At 54.4% G+C, this 21,694-nt stretch overlaps 2 protein-coding genes across 7 annotated transcripts in view; one reads left to right on the top strand and one right to left on the bottom strand.

Annotated features, from left to right (window-relative positions):
* The window catches only part of TMEM184B (transmembrane protein 184B), a 56,176-nt gene extending 55,158 nt beyond the window's left edge, over window positions 1–1,018 (top strand). For 2 of the 3 annotated variants that reach the window (XM_063603301.1, XM_063603300.1), the window contains one exon: window positions 218–1,018. In XM_063603301.1, the coding sequence (XP_063459371.1) occupies window positions 218–234 (17 nt within the window). In that variant the 3' untranslated portion in view covers window positions 235–1,018. The remainder of the gene's footprint in view (window positions 1–217) is intronic. The other variant, XM_034948887.3, reaches the window with a different exon arrangement.
* MAFF (MAF bZIP transcription factor F) lies at window positions 27–14,986 on the bottom strand. Of its 4 annotated transcripts, XM_063603303.1 has the most exons (5): window positions 14,670–14,986; window positions 3,044–3,110; window positions 2,225–2,513; window positions 739–871; window positions 27–228 (listed from the first exon to the last, which is right to left on the bottom strand). In XM_063603303.1, exons 2-5 carry the CDS (start codon window positions 3,077–3,079, stop codon window positions 189–191), a joined length of 498 nt encoding a protein of 165 aa, XP_063459373.1. In that variant the 5' UTR covers window positions 3,080–3,110; window positions 14,670–14,986; the 3' UTR covers window positions 27–188. The 4 variants fall into 4 exon arrangements, 3 of the variants coding, with proteins under 3 accessions (XP_063459373.1, XP_034804781.1, XP_034804780.1); XR_008622575.2 differs by lacking the exon at window positions 739–871 and having other exon boundaries at window positions 1,856–2,513; window positions 14,670–14,983; XM_034948890.3 differs by lacking the exon at window positions 739–871 and having other exon boundaries at window positions 14,670–14,984.
* Between the last annotated feature and the right edge of the window lie 6,708 nt (window positions 14,987–21,694).

Raw genomic sequence — 21,694 nt, 5'->3', positions numbered from 1 at the left:
GAACAATAGGCATGTGTACCACCACATGTGGCTAATTATTTTTTATTTTTTGTAGAGATGGGGTGTCACTATGTTGCCCGGGTTGGTCTTGGACTCCTAGTCTCAGATGATCCTCTTGCTTCAGCCTCCCAAAGTGCTGGGATTACAGGTGTGAGCCACCATGCTCCGCCAGAATCCAGTCCTGAATTTCATTGTGCCCATGGCTTTGTCTTCCCAGGAGCTCCTGTGCTGTAAGCAACCGAGAGGAAGCATCGAAGTTTCAGCATCACTGGTCTCTGTCGCCATCTCCCCTCCACCTCATACCCTGTGCAATAGCTGGTGATGTGCACTAGCCCTCCCCGCCACCAGAAGCCCTAAGGGGTTGAAAGCAGAACCCCATTTTAGACACCCCTCGCCAAAAAACATAGTCCAGGATACACATTTATTCTCTGTGGAAAAAGAAAGAATTTGACTTTATTTAGAAAGTCTACAAAATACAGAAGACGATAACTCGCTTGCTGTAAGTCAGGAAATAAATAAATTCTAGGAGCCGGGCAATATTTTTTAACTTTTTTTTTGAGACAGGATTTTGCTATGTTGCCCAGGCTGGAGTGCAGTGGTGCGATCTCAGCTCACTACAACCTCTGCCTTCTGGGCTTAAGTGATCCTCCTGCCTCAGCCTCCCAAGTAGCTGGGACTACAGGCATGAGCCACCACGCATGGCTAATTTTTGTATTTTTTGTAGAGACGGGGATTCACCATGTTGTCCAGGCTGGTCTCAAACTCCTGGACTCAAGCGATCCCCCTCCTTGGACTCCCAAAGTGCTGGGATTACAGATGTGAGCCACTGCGCCCGGCTTAAACATTTTTTGTTGTTGCTCTCCGGCTTTCCCTAAATATAAGATAAAATGTGATTTATTTGCAGATATAAAATATAAAGCCCAGCTCAGGGCCATACGCCACTTTTCCCAGGGAGCAGGAGCTCGGGCTCTGGCTGGGGAGAATAACTTAGATCCGTGCAATAAATAAACAGTGGGGAGGGGCAGTGTGGACAGTGTTGGGGGAGGGACTGAGACTGGGCTTCCCAGGAGAATGACAATCAAAGGCAGGGGTCAGCCCCCACCCCACAGTGGACACTGACAGGGGTTGAGGTGGGACCGTTCTTCTTAGGACCCCACTCCAGACTGTAGTAGGACTGCAGGGTCTGTCTCCTTGTCTCCCTATTTGCCACAGCAGTCCATGGCCCCCTTTCTCTGACTGGCCAGCCCCCGGACACCCTGGCTGCAGGGACAGCCTAGGGCTGAGCCAGGCCAGCTCCTTCCCACTCTTCCATCCGTGTCACCTTCTCTCTCCCTCTGCTTCTCTCCCCCTCCCTTGCAGAGAGCGGTCTCCCAAGCCAGGGAGGCCCTCCCACCACATTTCTGAGTCCCTGTCCACTGTCCCCCTGAAAACCATGGCTGGACTCTTAGGGCAGCCGTGAGGACACCCAGGTTTTGGTCCCAACACAACCACTAAGTGAAATGTGACCTCAGGCCTGTTTCCCCATCCGTGAACTGGGTTTCACTAGTCTTCCCACCCACTCTTTTAGTTTCGGAAGGCCAGGCACCCCCAGGCCCAACCAGAGGTGGGGGCATCTCTTCAGTGCAATTTCTCAGCAGGACGGCCCTGTAAGTCACAGACAGCCAAACCTAGCTTGAATCCTGGGAGGGTTTGGAGGGCATATTGGCACAATAAGAGCAGTTTCCAAGATGAGGGGTGCCCTCTTCTCCCCCAACAGCTGTTCTCTAAGCCGGCTCTGTATCTCTCAATCTAAAAAGGCTAAACTTTCAGCCAAGGGCGATCCCAGATCCAGACCTCTGCCCCATCCCCAACCTACCCAAGTTCCCCTTCCCAGGGTCATTCGGTCCCAGTTTTGGGGGCTGCAAGAGGAAGACAGGGCCCACGAAGGGAATGTGTGTGCACCAAGGGGCCAGTGCTGCAGAGAAATGGGACCTGGGCACAGAGGCGGCGCTCAGGCACTTTGGGGAGGGAGCTGAGGCCGGAGGGGCGTGGCTGAGGCATGGCGGGGGCGGGCACTAGGAGCAGGAGGCCGGGCCGTGGGCGGGGTCCGGGCCGGGGGCGGGGCCAGACCCCGAGCCCGGGGTGGACTTGACGATGGTGATGACGCTGGCCGGCGCCACGAGCGTGGCGGGCCCGCGGGCGGCGGCCACGGAGCGCGCGAAGCCCTGCAGCGCCTCGCACTTGCCGCGCAGCGCGTCGAGCTCCAGGCGCATGGCGGCGTTCTCGCGCGCCAGCTTGTCCACCTCGCGCTCCAGCTCCGACTTCTGCTTCTGCAGCTCCTCCTTCTGGCACACGCGCTTCACGCGGCAGCTGGCGGCGTAGCCACGGTTTTTGAGTGTGCGGCGCCGCTGCTTGAGCCGTGTCACCTCCTCGGCGGAGAGCCCGCGCAGATGCCGGTTCAGCTCGCGCACCGACAGCCCCATCAGCGCCTCGTCCGACAGGTGCGGCGTGTTCTCGCTCAGCTCTCGCTTGATCTGCGGGCATGAGGAAACTGAGGTCCAGGGGACTGGGGACGGGCCCCCCCGCTCCACCACCGGTGTTCCTCTTTCACCGCCTTAGCCGCCGAGGTGGTTGGTGGACTTGATCCAAAACCCCGAAGGGGAGCAGGAATCCGGGAAGGGGAAACCGGGCCAGACTAGGATCGGGACACAAAAGGAGGCCACCCCGGGGCTCAGCCTGAATTCTAACCTAGCGCCAAGCCCTGGACTCAGCCAGAGAAACCCAGGTCGGAAAGCACCTTTGAATGCCCCAGGGGACATTGACCCGATGGGGAAGGAGGCCTGGAGAGGGAAGTGACCTACCCCAGGGACATGCAGCCTGTGACCAGAGCCCAGGCCTCCTGGTCCCAGCCCATGGCTGTGGCCCTTCCCTTTGGCATCATGAAGGCCTGGTGCCTGCTGAGCCACCCAGGGGATTCCAGGAAAGAAGGGGAAGTTGGGATGAGGAGGCTCTGCATGGGCAGGGAGGGAGGGCTTCACTGGGTTGACAGAGGCTGCCTCCTCACCTTTAGAGCTTTGCTGGATAGGGGATCCACAGACATGTTTGCAGAAGGTGCCCTCTGGGCTGCAGACCTAGGGTAGAAAGGTCAGAGTCACTGTTTTGTTTTTGTTTTCCCATTTAGAATAAAATCCAAACTCACTACCTTGCCATTCAAGGCCTCTGCTATCTTAGAACTGATTCATACCTGCCACCTTCCTCTCTCCACATTGGTCCACAGGCCTCCTTGAATGGCTCCTTCCAGCCGCGGGAGCTGTGCACACGCTGTGCTCTTTACTGTTCTAGCCCCATGGTGACTCCTCATCATTTAGGTCTTTGCCCAATGTCACCTCCTCAAGAGGTCCTCTTTGACCATTCTGGCTAAACGCCTCTTTGTGTCACATCACATAACCCTGCCTATTAACCCTTGTAACAGTCACCTCTTCTGCATTTCTCATGCTTGGTTCCTCATCTATGATTTGTTTCTCCTTCCCACTCCTCCTCCACCAAAACGGAAGCCAATGAAGGCAGAGGCCTTCCCTGTCTCACCACGGCATCAATATGCCTAAATCAGTGCCTGGTATATAGTAGATGGCTCAGTAAGTGTGCACCAAATGAATAGATGTGCCTCTCCTGACCATTCTTCCACATGGGGCTTGGACATGTGCCTTTGATTTGATTTTTCAGAACTTTTCTTTTTCTTTTTCTTTCTTTTTCTTTTTTTTTTTGAGACAGAGTCTCACTCTGTCACCCAGGCTGGAGTGCAGGGGCGCGATCTTGGCTCACTGCAACCTCCGCCTCCCGTGTTCAAGGGATTCTCCTGCCTCAGCCTCCCAAGTAGCTGGGATTACAGGTGCCTGTCACCATGCCCAGCTAATTTTTTGTATTTTTAGTTTATTTTTATTTTTAGAGACAGGGTTTCGCCATGTTGGCCAGGCTGGTTTTGAACTACTGACCTCAGGTGATCCACCCGCCTCAGCCCCCCAAAGTGCTGGACAGGTGTGAGCCACTGTGCCCAGCCAATTTTTCAGAACTTTTCTTAAAGTATAACCTACATACAGAAAAGTACACACAGCATATGTGCACCAGTAAATGCCTTTACACAAAGCCCATCCGGCACCCCGTAAGATACGACATCAGCCAGTCCCCTCTCTCCCCAGGCCTCCTTCATCTAGACCTCTGTTTTGGGAAAGTTTTCCCAACCTCCTGGGGGCTGCCCCATACTAACTCAGCATGCCCTAGGCAGATGGGGCAGCCATCCCTAGACCAATGAGGGCCTCTCATCTCCTAATCCTCCCTCCCACAGGCCTGACAGCCACATGCTCCTTCAACAACTATTTATTGAGCTCTTTGCCAAACATGTACTTGGTAATGGGGAGAAAAAGGTGAATAAAACTCGTGGAGGGTCAGTGGTCATTGCTCTGGGCTGGAGAAGGGGACCATCTCCCAAAGTCCCCTTTAAAGTAGCAGTCCTCTCTGTCTCTAGCTGATAGGATCTACTTTGCCAATCCTCTCAGGTTCTCCGCCATGAGAACCTGAGTTTTCTCATCTGTCTCCAAGGGGAGGGGGCAGTGATAAGAAGCCAAGGAAAATAAAGGAAGATAGGCTGGGCGCGGTGGCTCACGCCTGTAATCCCAGCACTTTAGGAGGCCGAGACGGGCAGATCACCTGAGTTCAGGAGTTCAAGACCAGCCTGGCCAACATGGCGAAACCCCGTCTCTACCAAAAACACAAAAATTAGCCAGGCGTGGTGGTGCATGCCTGTAGTCCCAGCTATTTGAGAGGCTGAGGCAGGAGAATTGCTTAAACCTGGGAGGTGGAGGTTACAGTGAGCCGAGATTGCGCCACTGCACTCCAGCCTGGGAGCCTGGGTGACAGAGTGAGACTCCATCTCAAAAAAAATAAATAAATAAAAAGAAAACAAAGGAAGATGCTTTGTGATCTGAGCTGTAGCATCCTATAAACACGTACCGTATCGGAAAGAGCATCACCCAGTTTTGTGGACAGCAGAGGGCAAAAGCCAGGTCCAAGTCCTGGTTCCTTGAGCTGTCTGCAGGGTTGACCTCACGGTTTGGCTCAGCCTCTGACACATTCTGGCAGGACCGGGGTGTCTCCCGGGGACAAGGTGCAGAAATGGAAAGCACATGGACCTTGGTGCCAGACACACCTGGGGCCTTTTGGGGGTGGTCTCGCTCTCTAGTTGTGTGGTTCTGATAGGTCAGCCACTCTTTCTGTGCCTCACTTTCCCCCTGGGTGACACAGGTAGCTGTGTTAAGTCAGCTCATGTCACACCTCTCTCAGGACCTTCCCACGGCTCACTGGAGTAAAGCCAGAGTTGTCACCATGGCCCACAAAGTGCTGCAGAAAGTGATCCCCAGTGGCCGGGCGCGGTGGCTCACGCCTGTAATCCCAGCACTTTGGGAGGCCAAGGCGGGTGGATCATGAGGTCAGGAGATCGAGACCAGCCTGGCCAACATGGTGAAACCCCGTCTCTACTAAAAATACGAAAATTAGCCGGGCGTGGTGGCACGTGCCTGTAATCCCAGCTACTTGGGAGGCTGAGACAAAAGAATCGCTTGAACCCGGGAGGCGGAGGTTGCAGTGAGCCAAGATTGTGCCACTGCACTCCAGCCTGGGCGAGAGTGAGACTCCGTCTGAAGAAAAAAAAAAAAAAAAAAAAAGAAAGTGCTCCCCAGCATCGCTTCTCCAACCTCAGCCCTACTTGGCTTCCTTTTGTTTCCCCTGCCTCAGCCACACCCGCCCTTCCTCAACACAGGATGCACGCTCCTCTCCAGGGCCTTTGCACTGGCTGGTCCCTCTGCTGGCGTTTTTGTTTTTGTTTTTGTTTTTTATACAGGGTCTCACTCACTCTGTTACAGGCTGGAGTGCAGTGACACGATCACAGCTCATTGCAGCCTCAAACTCCCAGGCTCAAGTGGTCCTCCTACCTCAGCCTCCCTAGTAGCTGGAACTATAGGTGCATGCCACCACACCTGGCCAATTTTTGTACTTTTTGTACAGACAGAGTTTCATCATGTTGCCCAGGCTGGTCTTAAACTCCTTGGCTCAAGCGATCCGCCTGCCTCCGCCTCCCAGAGTGTTGGGATTATAGGCATGAGCCACGACGCATGGCCTCTGCTGGCATCCTTGTTCCCTAGATATCCACAAAGTTTGCTCCATCACCTCCTGAGGTCTCTTCAAATCTCATGTTCACTCAATTTAGAATTTGCAACCCCTGATACACACACGGACACACACACATACACACACACACACACACACTCCCTGTGTCCCTTCCCCACCTCAGGTTTCCCCATGTGTAATTGTCATCACTCACATATATGGTGGTTATTTGTTCAGTGTCTGTCCCTCCCAACCCCCCGATTAGAATGCCAGCTCCATGAGGGCAGAACTTATACCTAATTCACCGCGGCCTCCCCCATGCCTAGAACCGCGCCTGGCACCTCGCAGATGCTCAAGGAATCCTTACTGAGTTCTCAGTGTGACTCAGGCCGAGGTGGGGACAGTCCAGGGCTTCTCAGGAAACTCCCCAGCTCCTCCCAGCCCACACAGTCAGGGGGTCTGGCAGCTCACAGGGAAGGAAGGAGTGGGACAGAAGGAAGTTGGCACTTGCAGAGATCCCCTGACAGGGGCAGCCACTGTGGCCCTTAAGCAGGAGAGTCTTAGGAGTCACCCAGGTTTCGCTGGGGGTAGCTGGGTGGACCCAGAGTGCCAGGTCAGGACCCAGGCAGCTTTAGACCCCTGTGCGGATCCACGGTGAAGACCAGTGGCTTCATGGGGTGACCCCTGAGCTGCAACCCCCACTGCTGAACATGCCGGTTTAGCCTGGGCTCTGGCCTCAGTTTCCCTGCCTAGCACTCCAAATCCTAGGGGGCTCAGGCCCTGGCTGCCCACCTAGCTCTCCTTGGGGGCCTCTGTGCACTCCCATCCTACCTGGAAAAGTCATATGAGATCTGCTGGCTACCCTGACCTTTCAGATACTATCTGGAGACGTTTACATGTCAACCTCACCGATCCTACCTTTCAATGCAGGCCTTTTTTTTTTTTTTTTTTTTGAGATGGAGTCTCGCTCTGTCGCCCAGGCTGGAGTGCAGTGACAGGATCTCAGCTCACTGCAACCTCCGCCTCCTGGGTTCAAGCGATTAGCTCTGCCTCAGCCTCCTGAATAGCTGGGACTACAGGCGCCTACCACCACGCCCAGCTAATTTTTGTATTTTTAGTAGAGATAGAGTTTCACCATATTGGTCAGGCTGGTCTCGAACTCCTAACCTCAGGTGATCCACCTGCCTCGGCCTCCTGAAGTGCCAGGATTACAGGTGTGAGCCACCACGCCCAACCCAATGCAGGCCTCTTAAGTGGTCACCCTCACCACCCTACACACACCTGGGGAGGTCCCAGCACACCTCCCTGCTGGTCTCAGCTCATCCCCACACAGCAGCTGGACAATCTTTGCACCACGCGAATCTGACCATGCCACCAGCCAGATTAAAACCTTCCATGGTTTGGCTGGGCAAGGTGGCTCATGCCTATAATCCCAGCACTTTAGGAGGCTGAGGCGGGCGGATCACAAGGTAAGGAGATTGAGACCATCCTGGCTAACATGGTGAAACCCCGTCTCTACTAAAAAATACAAAAAATTAGCTGGGTGTGGTGGCAGGCACCTGTAGTCCCAGCTATCAGGAGGCTGAGGCAGGAGAATGGCGTGAACCCGGGAGGTGAAGCATGCAGTGAGCCGAGATCGTGACACTGCACTCCAGCCTGGGCGACAGAGTGATACTCCATCTCAAAAACAAACACAAAAACAAACAAGCAAACAAAAAAAAAAAACCTTCCATGGTTCCCTACTATCCTAAGGATGGAGTCCAGACCCACCCTCCCAGCACCCCAGGCCCTGTGTGTCCAGCCCCACGCCCATTTCCCACCACTGCCACCTCCACTCTGTGCTCCAGCCACACAGAATTTCTTTCACTTCCTCCCACCCGCGCTTTCTTGCCTCTGAGCCACCTCCCACCCCATGACATTTCTCTCCCCTCACTCCCCTCTGCTTTGTTTGGCAGACTCCTACTCATCCTTCTGCCCTGGGTGTAGACATCTCCTCCTCCAGGAAGCCCTCCCTGATCCCTAGGACTTGTTAGGGACCCCCACCCCTGTGTGTAATGGGTTGTATTTCCTTGCTGTCTCTCCACCAGACAGGGAGAGGCTGAGTCAGCTCTGGGTGCTTGAGGCCACCCATCTCAAGACCTGGCAGGGAGCAGGCACTGGGGAAGAGTGGATGGTCAGAGTCTCTGACGCCATCACCCAGCTTGTCACCAAGCCGGGTTCCAAGCCGAAACGTAGTTCAGTACCTCCTGGCCCTGTCTCTAATTCTTCCTCCTCTCCAGCTGCTTCCTTGGGCCTGTTGGCAGAGACAGTACAGATGCTAGGCGAATGGGAAGAGAGCAGAGGGGATCCCATCCATGTGACTTTGGGCCCAAAGGTGGGGTGTGGAAAACAGGGAAAGGAGCACTGGATTGGGAGTCAAGCTTGGGTTTAAGTCGCATCTCTGTTTTCTCAGGCTGTGTGACCTGGGGTGAGCCACTCCATCTCTCTGGGTCTCCACTTTCCCATCTAAAGGATCGGAACAATACCTGCCTCGCAGGGTTTTGGTGGAATCAAGTGGTATACACTGTAGAGGTCAGTGAGCAGCTGGGAGGTTAGAATTGCTGTCTGTCCAGGAGGGGTCAGGCCTGTAGCCAGCACTGGGGTCTCGCTCTGATTTAGCATCTCCCAGCTGGCTGGGGTCACACAGGGAACTGCAGGAAAGGCCCTTAGAGGCCATCAGGTCCTGCCTCCTCCCTTTACCCAAGGGGAGGTAGAGACCCAGAGAGGGGCAGCACTTGCCTGAAGTCACACAATAGGTGTGAATGAATAGCTGCAAAGGCCCAGGACTGAAACCTGGTCCCTTCACACCGTCACCTCCCTGGTTCGCCCAACCCTGAGGTAATGCCCAGAGAGGATAATAGAGTAGTCCAGGCTCATACAGCCAGCATGGGGTAGAATTCAGGCCTGAGAGTTCAAGACCAACCTGGGCAAGATGGCTAGACTCCATCTCCAAAAAATAAAAAGATTAGCCGGGTGCAGTGGTGCACACCTGTAGCCCCAGCTACTCAGGAGGCTGAGGCAGGAGGAACCATTGAGCCCAGGAATTCAAGGCGGCAGTGAGCTGTGATCCTGCCACTGCACTCCCTGGGTGACAAAGCAAGACCCCGCCTCTTAAAAAAAAAATTAGCCGGGCGTGGTGGTGGGCGCCTGTAGTCCCAGCTACTGGGGAGGCTGAGGCAGGAGAATGGCGTGAACCCGGAGATGGAGCTTGCAGTGAGCCGAGATCACGCCACTGCACTCCAGCCTGGGTGACAGAGCGAGACTCTGTCTCAAAAAAAAAAAAAAAAAAAAAAGGTGGCTCATGCCTGTAATCCCAGCACTTTGGGAGGCCGAGGTGGGCGGATCATGAGGTCAGGAGACTGAGACCATCATGGCTAACACAGTGAAACCCTGTCTGTACTAAAAATACAAAAAATTAGCTGGGCCTGGTGGCACACACCTGTAGTCCCAACTACTCAGGAGGCTGAGGCAGGAGAATCACTTAGAACCTGGGAGGCAGAGGTTGCAGTGAGCCGAGATTACGCCACTGCACTCCAGCCTGGGTGACAGAGCAAGACTCCGTCTCAAAAATAATAATAATAATAATAATAGAATTCAGGCCTGAGGCCACATGGAGCCACACACCTCCTCCCTGTGTGGCCCTGGCAGGGCGACCTCCCTGGGCCCTGTTTCCCTAGCCCTGTGAAGATGAAGCTGGACTTGCCAGTTTCCAAGGCCACCCCAGCTCTGATTCTCCAGGATTTGTGTTGGGCCCGCTAGGGATACGATTTGCAAGTTACAGCTAAGTATCCAGGCCCCCTTACCAGCCGTTTGGGGAGCTGGCATGTGCAGTGATGCTTGGCCACCTGAGCTACACAGAAAGACCCAATGGGAGAAGGGAAGCCTCTCCCCACGCAAGTTAATCAACTGCCCTTTGGGTGTTGCGGCTGATACAGAACCTCAGAGGCACAGTCTGGCCTCATGCACAAGTCATTTTTCCTGAGTCCTGGATTCCTTGCTAAGTGGGAATAATCACAATAATCTTGGTGTGTAAAATATAAAGGCTTAGGCAAGGCCAGGCGTGGTGGCTCACGCCTGTAATCCCAGCACTTTGGGAGGCCAAGGTGGGCAGATCATCTGAGGCCAGGAGTTCAAGAACAGCCTGGCCAACATGGTGAAATCCTGTCTCTACTAAAGAAAAAAAAAAAATGCAAAAATTAGCCGGGTGTGGTGGCGCACACCTATAGTCCCAGCTACTTGGGAGGCTGAGGCAGAAGAATTGCATGAACCCGGGAGGTGGAGGTTTCAGTGAGTTGAGAACAAGCCACTGGACTCCAGCCTGGGCAACAGAGCGAGACTCCATCAAAAAAAAAAAAAAAAAAAAGGAGGCATAGGCAAGAAAGATCACCTCATCTCACCATCATCCCACTATCCACAAGCAACAGAGACGTCACTAACCACACACAGCACCAATTCCCAGTGAGGCAGGCCACAGCCCCTGAGTCTTTCTCAGCACAGAACTGTTTTCTCCTGAGCTTGGACACAGCCTAGAATCCTCAACACTGCCTCCAGACCAGGCCTGAGAGATGGAACCATCAGCCATTCCCTATCCTTGATAATAGTGGAAGCTGGCTGTGATTGTAAATACCCTCAGGTGCTAGGAAGGTTTTGAACCTGCTCTTCCCCCACTCCTCCATGCCCTCCTGTCCGAGCCTCAGCCCCCTCAACCGCATCCTGGATGTCAGCTGAGGCACCCACGTTTGCCCAGGAATGTCCTAGCTCAGCAGTCAGGCAATCACAGGGGGAAAGTCACAAGAAGGGGGAACTTTCTGGTAACCTCAGGCTTTCCGCTGCCAACCCCAGGCCAGGGGCTGCCAAGGGGCCTGGGTCCTCTGCCTTTGCCAGGCTGGCTGACCCTGGGCCTGAGAAATAGTAGCTGATCCGATCCCCTGTTCAGCACCTGAGGCAACCAAGCCACTGTTTGGTAGCCGTGGCGGACTGGAACCCAGGGGTCCTCTGTCTTCTATGTCGGCCACCACCACCTCTCCCTGGCTTCTTCCCTTGGAAGCCAGCAGAGCTGACCTCCAGGGTCTGCAGGTTCATGACGTCTTCTGGAGGCATAAGGAGAGAGGTGACTCTTGAGAGACTGACAACTGCCTTGTCCAGTCAGCAGCCACAACCCTCCAACGTCCCCCTCCCTGGCCCCACCAGTCCACTCCAGAGACATCCTGTAGAAGGCCCACCCGCTGGCATGGGCTCCTTTCTGGCTGCTGAGCCATTCTGCTCGCTCTGTGAGGACAGAGGGAAAAAATGTGTTTTCCTAGCTCTTGGCAGTCAGCACTGCTGGAGCCTCCTCCCTGCTGGAAGGGGAGGAAGGCTGGAAGAACCAAGCACCACAGAGAAGCAACGGCCTGGGGTTCCAGCCCCAGTTCAGGTACCCTCTCACACTCGCTGTGTGGCCTCAGGTACGGCACTCCCTCTCTCTGGGCCTCAGTTTTCCCAATATGCCAAACCTCCTCCGAGCCTAAGGTACCTTCCAACAATGACTGTCTCTGAGTTTAGAGTTTCAGATTCTGGCCCAGAGCTCCAAGACCACCAGCAGAATGGAGGTAGGGAAAGGAAAGCGGTGAAGGCTTCCTGGAGGTGGGGGCATGAGACACAAACTATCAGACTATCAGACTAGCCCTCTTCTCCACCTGCACAGCCACAGACCACTTCCTCCTTCATCTGGACCATGACAACAACCGCCTGCTCACCAGCCTCTTGCCTTGCCCTCCGTCTCCAATCCCCATCATTGATCCTCCCCCAAGAGCTGTCAGAGGAATCACTACTGACACAAACCCACGAGCCTGTCCGTGCTTGGCCCATTTCAAAACCCTGCAATGCCAGCCTCCCCGCAAGCCAACACAGTAGGGTCCTCAGGCCTCAACCGTATTCCTGTCCACTCTCTCCCAGGATCATATGCTAACAGACGAATGAACAGACAGCAAATTCTACTATCCCTGAATGTTTCCCAAAGGGACAAGCGGGCAGTGCATGCCTGTGTGTGTGAGGGAGGAAATTGCCTGAGTCCTGAAGGATTTGCTCGCTTTTGGGAGACTGCTTCAAGATTCCCCCAGCCCCTGCCCTGGCTTCCTGTTTCTCTGGGGTTCCCAGGCCTTTTTCTCCATGTGTTGTGGAGCTCTTAGAGGACAGGGATCCAGGGCTCATTCATTCAATCAGCAAACATCCAAGAAGCACCTACTATGTTCCAGGCTCTGTGCTGGGCCCTGGAGACCCTGAAGTGAATCACAGCTCCTGCCTTCAAGGGCTTCACAGACAACCACCACTCTATCAGACTCAGCACACTAGTCACCTCCCCAGGGAAGCCTTCCTTGATTGCCCTGGCTAAGTCAGAGCGCTGTTATGTACTTTCAAACCACAGTGACTTCTCCCTCACATCACCCATCTAAGCTGTGTTTTGCATTTACTTCTGTGGATCTTTTTTCAACTTTGTGTCCGCTGCTGAGCTGTAAGCTCCCAGAGGGCAGTCTCTGGATCTGGTCTGTTCATCTCATCCCTGGCATCTGGTCCAGGACAAGGGCCCAATGGCAATGCAGGGCCCAGGGGTGATTCAATGGGAAGTTAAACTTCTCAGTGCTAACTTTCCATCTCGGACTGAGTCAACCAGCCACTTCCCCTCATCCCCTGACCCCAGGCCCTACTTTGGAATGTTTCCTGCCCAGCTTTGAGGGTGGGCCTGTCTGGTTCCTGTGCTCCTGGCCCCAACCCTCCTGACTCAAACCCCACCTACTCTTGGGTACCCCCAGCTCCTGGCATGGGGCTGTCAGCCCTGCTTTCTCTTCCACAATTCACCTGGAAAATACGCTGTCTGCAGAGACTTCCAGAGCTTCCCCCTTCTACCCACCATCCTGCCATCCTGGCTGTTACCTAGTTCCCAGTGATAGATGGGAACACTGAGGGTCCCGGCTGCTGTAGCAGAGCTCACCCAGGGTTCAAAGATCCAAAGTCAAAAGATCATTGGTTCCTCACCCTAGCAAGTTCAATTGCTCCCCTCCCACGATTCCATAGACCGTGGGTGGGTGGGTGGAGGGGGAAGGTGGATTAAGACCAAGGAATCTCTAGCCCCCAGCCCATCCTGCAGGCGGCTACGACAAACAGGTGCTTTCTGCAGGGCTATTGGGTGAGTGGGTGGGTGGCGGCTAGGTCAGGCCCCACCCCTCACTCATTAACCCTTCGTGCAGTCAGAGTTCTATCCCCAATGCCTACTGACCCTGCCTGGCCCAGGGTGAGGACTCGGGGTCTGTCGGCTGGCTCAGAGCCTCAGCTAAGCTTCCGGCGTCCAGCTGTAGGTCAGTCTAGTCTCACTAGTCCCACTTGTGAACTGAAACTACCAGGAGAGCGGAAACCGGCTCCGCCCCATCCTCCACGACCTAGCAGGTACAGCCTCCGGAACCCGGACTAGCTAAAAGCCTGTGGTCCTCTCCCTGCCCCGCACCCTTGCAGTCAAGGTTTTCTGGCCCTTCCTGTTCTCATGGGACTGAGGGGATGGACAACCCTGGGGACGAACGAGAGTCCCTTGGTTCTTCCCTCCCCAGGAAGCCCCAAAATCTGGGGACAAGAACCTGGGCTCCAACTCACTTTGTTACCAGATCCACCGGGGTGCCAAGCGGGGGTGGCTCACATCCCTCACTCCTAGCTCAGCTGGGTGGGGTCTTTGATACCTTGCCCCACCCTGTGGCTGCGGGCGCGGGCTCTGGGCCGGAGACAAACACTGGGGTCACGTGGCGGAGGCCCTGGGAAACTCCGGGGAGAGCCGGGGACGGGCAGCCCCGGGTAGTAGGACTGGGGCGGCCCGGGCCAGAATTCCCAGACCCCGTACGAAGACGCACGGGTCCGCTTCCTTCGCTCGGGTCCTTGTTCCGCGTTTACTCCGGTGGCCGGCCCAGGGCACGCCCTCTCCGAGGTACACACTGCTGGTGTACAGGCCCCAGGGAGCGCGCGCGCGGACACGCACACACAAGCACAACACACGCACACACGCCCCCGAGGTACACAGCGCACGCACGCACCGGGCAGGATACCCAGGCCGCCCGCCAGGGAACACACGCCCGCCCTCGGACGTAAACAAACCGCGCACGCACCGCCCGCGGGCGCCGGGCCAGGGCCTGTTCCCACCGAGTCACGTAGGAGCACAGCGCCCCCGCCCCCGCCGGGCGGACGCGGAGATCGCCGGCCTGCGCTGCCCCTTCCTCCCGGCGCCGCCGCCTACCCGCCCGCGCCCCGGGAAGGGGCCCCGTCTCCACCCCCACTCCCCCGAGCTGGCCTCGGCCCCGTCCTCGGCGTCCCCGGGACGGCCGCTCCCTTCTCCCCGCCCCGAGCCGTCCGGGCGATGGAGCTCCGGGAGCCCCGACGGATCGGGCCCGGGCGCCCACCCCAGGCGCATCCCGGGACGCAGAAACCCTGCCGCCTTGGGGTCCCGCGCACCGTCCTCCTGGCCCCGCGTTCCTCACCCGCTTCTGGGCCCGCTTGGTCCGGCGCGCTCACACACGCGCGTCTCGCCGCTGTCCCGGCCGCTGTCCCGATCCGCGCTCCGGTCAGTCTCCCCTCCGCTCTGAGCCGCAGGTCGCTCTGAACCGGGCGCCCGGGAGCGCTGCGCTGAGTTTTGTTGTGGGGCGGGCGGCGCAGGGGGCCGAGGCCGCGCGGAGTTGTAAGGCGAGCTTCCCGGAATTACTCACTCACAGGATTCCTTTCATTCATAAAAACCCAGTCATGCGGTGACGTCACCGACCCGGCCGCCCTCCGGCCAGGAGCGGCCGCTTGGTCCCTCGGCCCCGCCCCCGTATGACCCCGCCCCCTGGAAGCCCCGCCCCCGGGGCTGCCGCGATTCTCTACCTGGTTCCAGGGCTCGCTGGGTGCGTTCACGTGACACCTCGCGAGAGCCCCGTGGGTGTAGGTGTCATTGGCTCATTTTACAGGTAGTGGTCCTGGCCCTCTTCTTTCGACCTAGACCTTCTGCCTTAATGATCTCATCCAGTCCCGTGGCTTTAAATGACATTTATATGGCTATGAGCCCCAGGTTTGTATTTCCGGAGCGAACAGCTTCTCTGAGTTCCAGACTCATAGCCAGCTGCCCACTCTGCGCATCCAGTGGGTGTCAGATGGGCACTGCAGAGGACTCGGCCCAAAAACCCGCTCCTGATCGTCAGCCCTACCTCTGCTCCCTTGCCACCCCATCTCAGCTGCTCAAGCCAAAACCTTGGAGCCTGGCTCCATCCCTCCCTCTCCCTTCCTCCCCACCTCAGGACTCAAGCTAGCGGTGTCTCCAGGTCTCCTGCATAGGACCATTTCTCACCACCTCCAGTCATGGCACCTGGTCTCGGCACCATCAGCTTACCCGGACAATGGCAGCAGCCTCCGGATAGATAGGCTCCCTACTTTGCCTCCAAAGTCTTTCTTTCTATACCAGCCAATGTTCTTCTCAAAACAAAGCTCAGGTTGTTTACACACCTTCTTTGGCCACTCTCTCCTCATCCACTGCTCTTCGGCCACAGTACCCTTCTTTCTGTCCCCCAAACATACCAAGCTCATTCCTGCGACAGGCCCTTGGCACTGGCTGTCTGGTCTTCTGTTCACTTGCCTGACTCTTTCTCATCTTTCACGTCAGCCCAGATGTCACTGCCTCAGAGAGACATTTCCTGACCACCCTGGTTAAAGCAGTCTTCACCTCTGAATTTTTTTTTTTTTTTTTCGAGATAGGGTCTCACTCTGTCACCCAGGCTGGAGTGCAGTGGCACAATCTCGGCTCACTGCAACCTCCTTCTCCTGGACTCCAGCCATTCTCCCACCTTAGCCTCCCAAGTAGCTGGGACCATAAGCACACACCACCAATGCTAGGTTCATTTTTTGTTTTTTTGTTTTTTTGTTTTTTTTTGTTTTTTTTTTGTAGAGACAGGGTTTTACCATGTTGCCCAAACTGGTCTCAAACTCCTGGACTCAGGCAATCCACCCATGCTGGCCTCCCAAAGTAATGGGATTACAGGCGCAAGCCACCGCACCCAGCCTTGAAATTTGTTCTTATATTATCTTAATACTTCTGTAGAGTGTTTCATCATTTATGTATGTGAGTGCTGGTTATTGTCTGTCTTCCCCAACCAGAATGTATGTTTTATGAAGGCAGGCCTTGCTTCTTTTTCTTTTTCTTTTTTTTTTTTTTGAGACAGAGTCTCACTCTGTTGCCCAGGCTGGAGTGCAGTGGCATAATCTTGGCTCACTGCAACCTCCGCCTCCCAGGTTCAAGCAATTCAGCCCCCCAGTAGCTGGACTACAGGTGAGTCACCATGCCCGGCCAGGCTGGTTTTGAACCCCTGACCTCAGGCCACCCACCTCAGCCTCCCAAAGTGTTGGGATTGCAGACATGAGCCACTGCGCCTGGCCAGGTTTATCTTGTTCACCACTGCCCGCCCAGTGCCTGGAGTAGTGCTTGGCACATAGTAGGCCCACAGTAAATACATGTTGAAGGAATACATGACTGGAGGCTCAGAGAGGTGAAGGTGACTTTCTAAATTCACTCAGCTAGGAAGTACAAGCACTGGAATTGGGATCCAGGTCTGAATGATTCCTGGCCCAGATGTTTGGGGGTACATCGCAACCAGGGGAGGAGGGCCACATAAACATGAGGGGTGTGCGCTGTGGTGGGAAGCCCCACCCAAAAGAGATGGCTTTGGAGGCCACGTGCGGGGTGGATGTTGCTGTTTATCCCCTGCTTTCCTTTGCTCATGATGTTCCCACTGCCTGAAATTCCATCGCTCCCACAGTCCCTCCTGTGAAGCCGACATCATGGCACTTACTCCACTGTGGAGGGCATAGGACCTCTCCAAATGGGTAGGCCTCTATGTGGCACCCTGATCACCAGTAGGGATCCCCATTTTCCTTTTTTTTTTGAGCCGGAGTCTCACTGTGTTGCCCCAGGCTGGAGTGCAGTGGCGCGATCTCAGCTCACTGCAAACTCCACCTCCCGGATTCATGCCATTCTCCAGCCTCAGCCTCCCGAGTAGCTGGGACTACAGGCGCCCGCCACCGCGCCCTCCTAATTTTTTTTTTTTTTGTATTTTTAGTAGAGACGGGGTTTCACCGTGGTGTCGATCTCCTGACCTCGTGATCCACCGGCCTCAGCCTCCCAAAGTGCTGGGATTACACGCGTGAGCCACCGCGCCCGGCCCCCCACTTTCCTTGATGTAGCGAATTCGATTTCAGCGCCCTTGTCTTGCTTTCCTGCCTCTGTGCCTTGGTCCACCAGACACTATAGCTTCTTTCCGTTCCCTCCCACAGGCTGTGGGTTTGGTATGCAAATTGGCCCACTAGTTTCCCAAGTGACCAAATGTTGAGGCAGCTTTGTCTAGCACTCAAAAGGATCTCTAAAAACCAATTGCTCAGTCCTCTCCATGTGCATAGCAGAAAGAGCCACCTAGGTTAACCTTTGGGGTAGGAAAGTTCTCAATTTTAGAAACTGCACAATGGTGAGTTGTCTATTTTCTCTACCCCCCACCCCCTTTAAAACCAAAACCAAACCAAAACAAAACAGGGTCTTTCCCTGTTGCCCAGGCTGGAGTGCAGTGGCATGATCATAGCTCACTGCAGCCTTGAACTTCTGGGCTCAAGCGATCCTCTCACCTCAGCCTCCCGAGTAGTTGGGACTACAAGTGTGCATCACTGTGCCTGGATAATTTTTCTATTTTTTGCAGAGATGGAGGTCTCACCATATTGCATAGGTTGATCTTGAACCCTTGGCCTCAAGCCTTCCTTCTGCCTCAGCCTCCCAATCTACTCCCTTTTTTATGAGCTTCTCAAGAGCTGGGGCCACACCTGGAACACTGTAGGTGCTCAGCTAGTGAGTGAATTCTCAGTGGACCTGAACAACACTCCTGGACACCATGCTGCCTAGATCCTCTACTCCCATCCCCAGCCTGCCAGAACAAGGGGGTCAGTGCCTCATTATCCACCCTGCAGGGACTGCTTCGCATAGACATAGCTCCCTTTCTGGTCAAGATCAAGGGCCATGGTGCAATGTCCTATTTAAAAGTGGGAGCTCAGGCTGGGCATGGTGGCTCGCACCTGTATTCTCAGCACTTTGGGAGAACGAGGCAGGAGGATCACTTGAGCCTGGAGTTCGAGACCAGCCTGGGCAATATGGCGAAATCTTGTCTCTATTAAAAAAAGAAGAGGAAGAAAAAAAAAAAAGAAAATGACCATCAGGCAGCCACCATAGTAATCATGGGTTGCAGCAAGAATCACCAATGGATATGAAAGCTTGATGAGAAAGTATTTACATAGTTTCAAGTTATTTACCCACAAGATGATAATTAATTATGGAAGGAAAAATAATAACTCTGCAGTGGAGAAATTTGGCAGACACAACCTTTGCTAAGTGATCAAAGTTAATATCACCAGTAAGGGGCAAATTGCCATGGAGTTTGTAGATGAGGTAATTATTGCACGGATGCCCAACTTCCTGGCTTCAATGCTTGTCCTGTGGTCATAGAAGAGAATGTGTCCTTGATTTTAGGAAATATACACTGGAGTATTTATTTATTTATTTATTTATTTTTTTGAGACGGAGTCTTGCTCTGTCACCCAGGCTGGAGTGCAATGGTGCGACCTTGGCTCACTGCAACCTCTGCCTCCTGGGTTCAAGTGATTCTCCTGCCTCAGCCTCCTGAGTAGCTGGGATTACAGGCACCCGCCATCATGCCCGGCTAAATTTTGTATTTTTGTAGAGACGGGGGTTTCACCATGTTGGCCAGGCTGGTCTTGAACTCCTGACCTCAGGTGATCCGTCCGCCTCGGCCTCCTGAAGAGCTGGGATTACAGGTGTGAGCCACCGTGCCTGGCCCACTGGAGTATTTAGAGGTAAAGGGCGTCATGTTTGCAATTTACTCTGACATGGTTCTGAAAATAATACATATAGATAGATAGTGTTATGGGTGGAATTTCATAATGTTAAAATGTGTATGTTGAAGTCCTAATGCCTAAAAATCTCAGAATGTGACTGTATTTGGAGATAAAGTTTTAAAAGGCATAAGTAAATTAAAATATTTACGGTAGGCCCTAATCCAATCTGACCAGTGTCCTTATAAGAAAAGAAAATTTGGCCAGGCGCAGTGTAATCCCAGCACGTTGGGACGCCAAGGCAGGCAGATCACTTGAGGTCCGGAGTTTGAGACCAGCCTGGCCAACATGCAAAACCCTGTCTCTACTTAATTTTAAAAAAAAAAAAATTAGTCGGGAGTTGTGGCACATGCCTATAATCCTAGCTACTCAGGAGGCTGAGGCAGGAGAATTGCTTGAACCTGGGAGGCAGAGGTTGCAGTGAGCCGAGATCACGCCATTGCACTCCAGCCTGGGCGACAGAGCGAGACTCTGTCTCAAAAAAAAAAAAAAAATGTTTTTTGAAAGTAGGGACTCTCAAGTCAGCCTGTCGGGTTCAGATCCTGGCCCCACGCCTCATCAGCTGACGTCATCTCCACCCTCTGTAAACCGGGCTAATAGTGCCTCCTTTGCAGGCTGTGAAACAACATAATGTGTTTGCACTTATAAGCCTCTGGCACAGCGCTTCGTATGTAATAAAAGATCAATAATATCAGGTTAGAGAGAGGAGTCCTCTACAGCAGGGGTCCCCAAACCGCAGGCCGAGGACCAGTACTGTTTGTCCGTGGCCTGTTAGGAACCAGCGGGCTGAGTGAGCGTCACCGCCTGAGCTCCGCCTCCTGTAGGATCAGCACTGGCATTAGAGTCTCATTAGGAGCGTGAACCCTATTGTGAACTGCGCTTTTGAGGGATCCAGGTTGTGTGCTCCTTGTGAGAATCTAACTACGGCCAGATATGCCTGATGACCTGAGGTGGAACACTTTCTTTTTTTTTTTTTTTTTTTTTGGAGAGAGTCTCACTCTATCCCCCAGGCTGGAGTGCAGTGTAGCCATCTTGGCTCACTGCAACCTCCGCCTCTTGGGTTCAACTGATTCTCCCACCTCAGCCTCCCCCAAGTAGCTGGGACTACAGGCACGTGCCACCACGCCCATCTAATTTTTGTATTTTTAGTAGAGACGGTGTTTCACCATGTTGGCCAGGCTGGTCTCAAACTCCTGACCTCAGGTGATCTGCCCCCCTCAGCCTCCCAAAGTGCTGGGATTACAGGCGTGAGCCACCGCGCCTGGCCACTGGAACAGTTTCATCCCGAAACCATCCCCCACCCACACTCCCCACTCTCCACCCCCACCCCACCCTCATCTGTGGAAAAGTTGTCTTCTACGAAATGGTCCCTGGTGTCAAAAGCAGAGGAAATGGACAGAGTGATCAGTTCGCCCAGAGGCCAAGGGACCACACCCTGGATGCCAGGTGTGGTGCTCCCGTGTATCAGGTCACACTCAATCCTCTCCATGTCTTAGCACTTAGCTATTATCATGGCCATGTTGCAGATGAGGAAATCGAGACTGTGGCAGGTGAGGAATCTTGCCCAGTATTGCACAGCTAGTCCCTGGCAGAGAAGGACTTAAACTCAGGCTGGTCCGACTCAAGGGCTGCGCTCTCTCCTGCTGCCCTCGCCGGAATGATTTGCTGGGTTTTGTTCTGGAGAGATTCGATATTTCACGTGGGCCACTTCAGAGTCTGACGATAATTAGAGCACACGCCATTTCTCCGCGTGGGCACCCCCGGGTGGGATCCTGGAGGAAGCTTGTGCCCTCCTCCCCTTCTTCCTCCTCTTCCTTTCCCTCTACTTTGTGAATCCTAAGGCAAACTGGGCAGGGCCTGGCAAAGGGTGACTCTTGACCAGGGCCACTTTCTGCAAATACAAGGGTCCTGAGTCTGGGCTGGAGATGTGATTGTTCAGCAGAGAGAAAAAAGGTTTGAGCAAACCCAAACAATCGGGCCGGGCGCAGTGGCTCATGCCTGTAATCCCAGCATGTTGGGAGGCCAAGGTGGATCACTTGAGGCCAGGAGTTCGAGACCAGCCTGGCCAACATGGTGAAACCCTCGTCTCTACTAAAAAATACAACAATTAGCCCAGTGTGGTGGCAGGCGCCTGTAGCCCCAGCTACTCCGGAGGTTAAGGCAGGAGAATCGCTTGAACCCAGGAGGCGGAGGTTGCAGTGAGCTGAGATCTCACCACTGCACTCCAGCCTGGGCGGCAGAGCAAGACTGTCTCAAAAATAAATAAATAAATAAATAAATCCAAGCAACCCCAGTACCTACTGTTACTGTTTTTGTTTTGAGACGGAGTCTTGCTCTGTCGCCCAGGCTGGAGGGCAGTGGCGCCATCTCGGCTCACTGCAAGCTCCGCCTCCCGGGTTCCCGCCATTCTCCTGCCTCAGCCTCCCGAGTAGCTGGGATTACAGGCGTATTATTGCTTATGAATCACATTTATGTGCCTAAGAGCTGTCATCTCACAAAATTCTATGAAGTATCTGTATCATCCCCACTTTATAGATGAGGAAACCGAGGCTAGGAGGGCTGAAGCCATTTGCTAAGGGCCCTTCCCACC

The sequence above is a fragment of the Pan paniscus genome, chromosome 23 (genome assembly GCF_029289425.2).
Source record: "Pan paniscus chromosome 23, NHGRI_mPanPan1-v2.0_pri, whole genome shotgun sequence".
NCBI classification, from domain to species: Eukaryota; Metazoa; Chordata; class Mammalia; order Primates; family Hominidae; genus Pan; species Pan paniscus.
The sequence above is the reverse complement of the archived record's forward strand: the minus strand, read 5'-3'. Positions and strand labels throughout refer to the sequence as shown.

Coding starts and splice junctions, on each gene's coding strand:
- MAFF (XM_063603303.1), bottom strand. CDS start 3,079: ATGTCTGTGGATCCCCTATCCAGCAAAGCTCTAAAG. Junction 872..2,224: donor GGAGCTCGACGCGCTGCGCG/GCAAGTGCGAGG, acceptor TCTTATATTTAG/GGAAAGCCGGAGAGCAACAA. Junction 229..738: donor AGACCAGCCTGGACAACATG/GTGAATCCCCGT, acceptor GGTTGCTTACAG/CACAGGAGCTCCTGGGAAGA.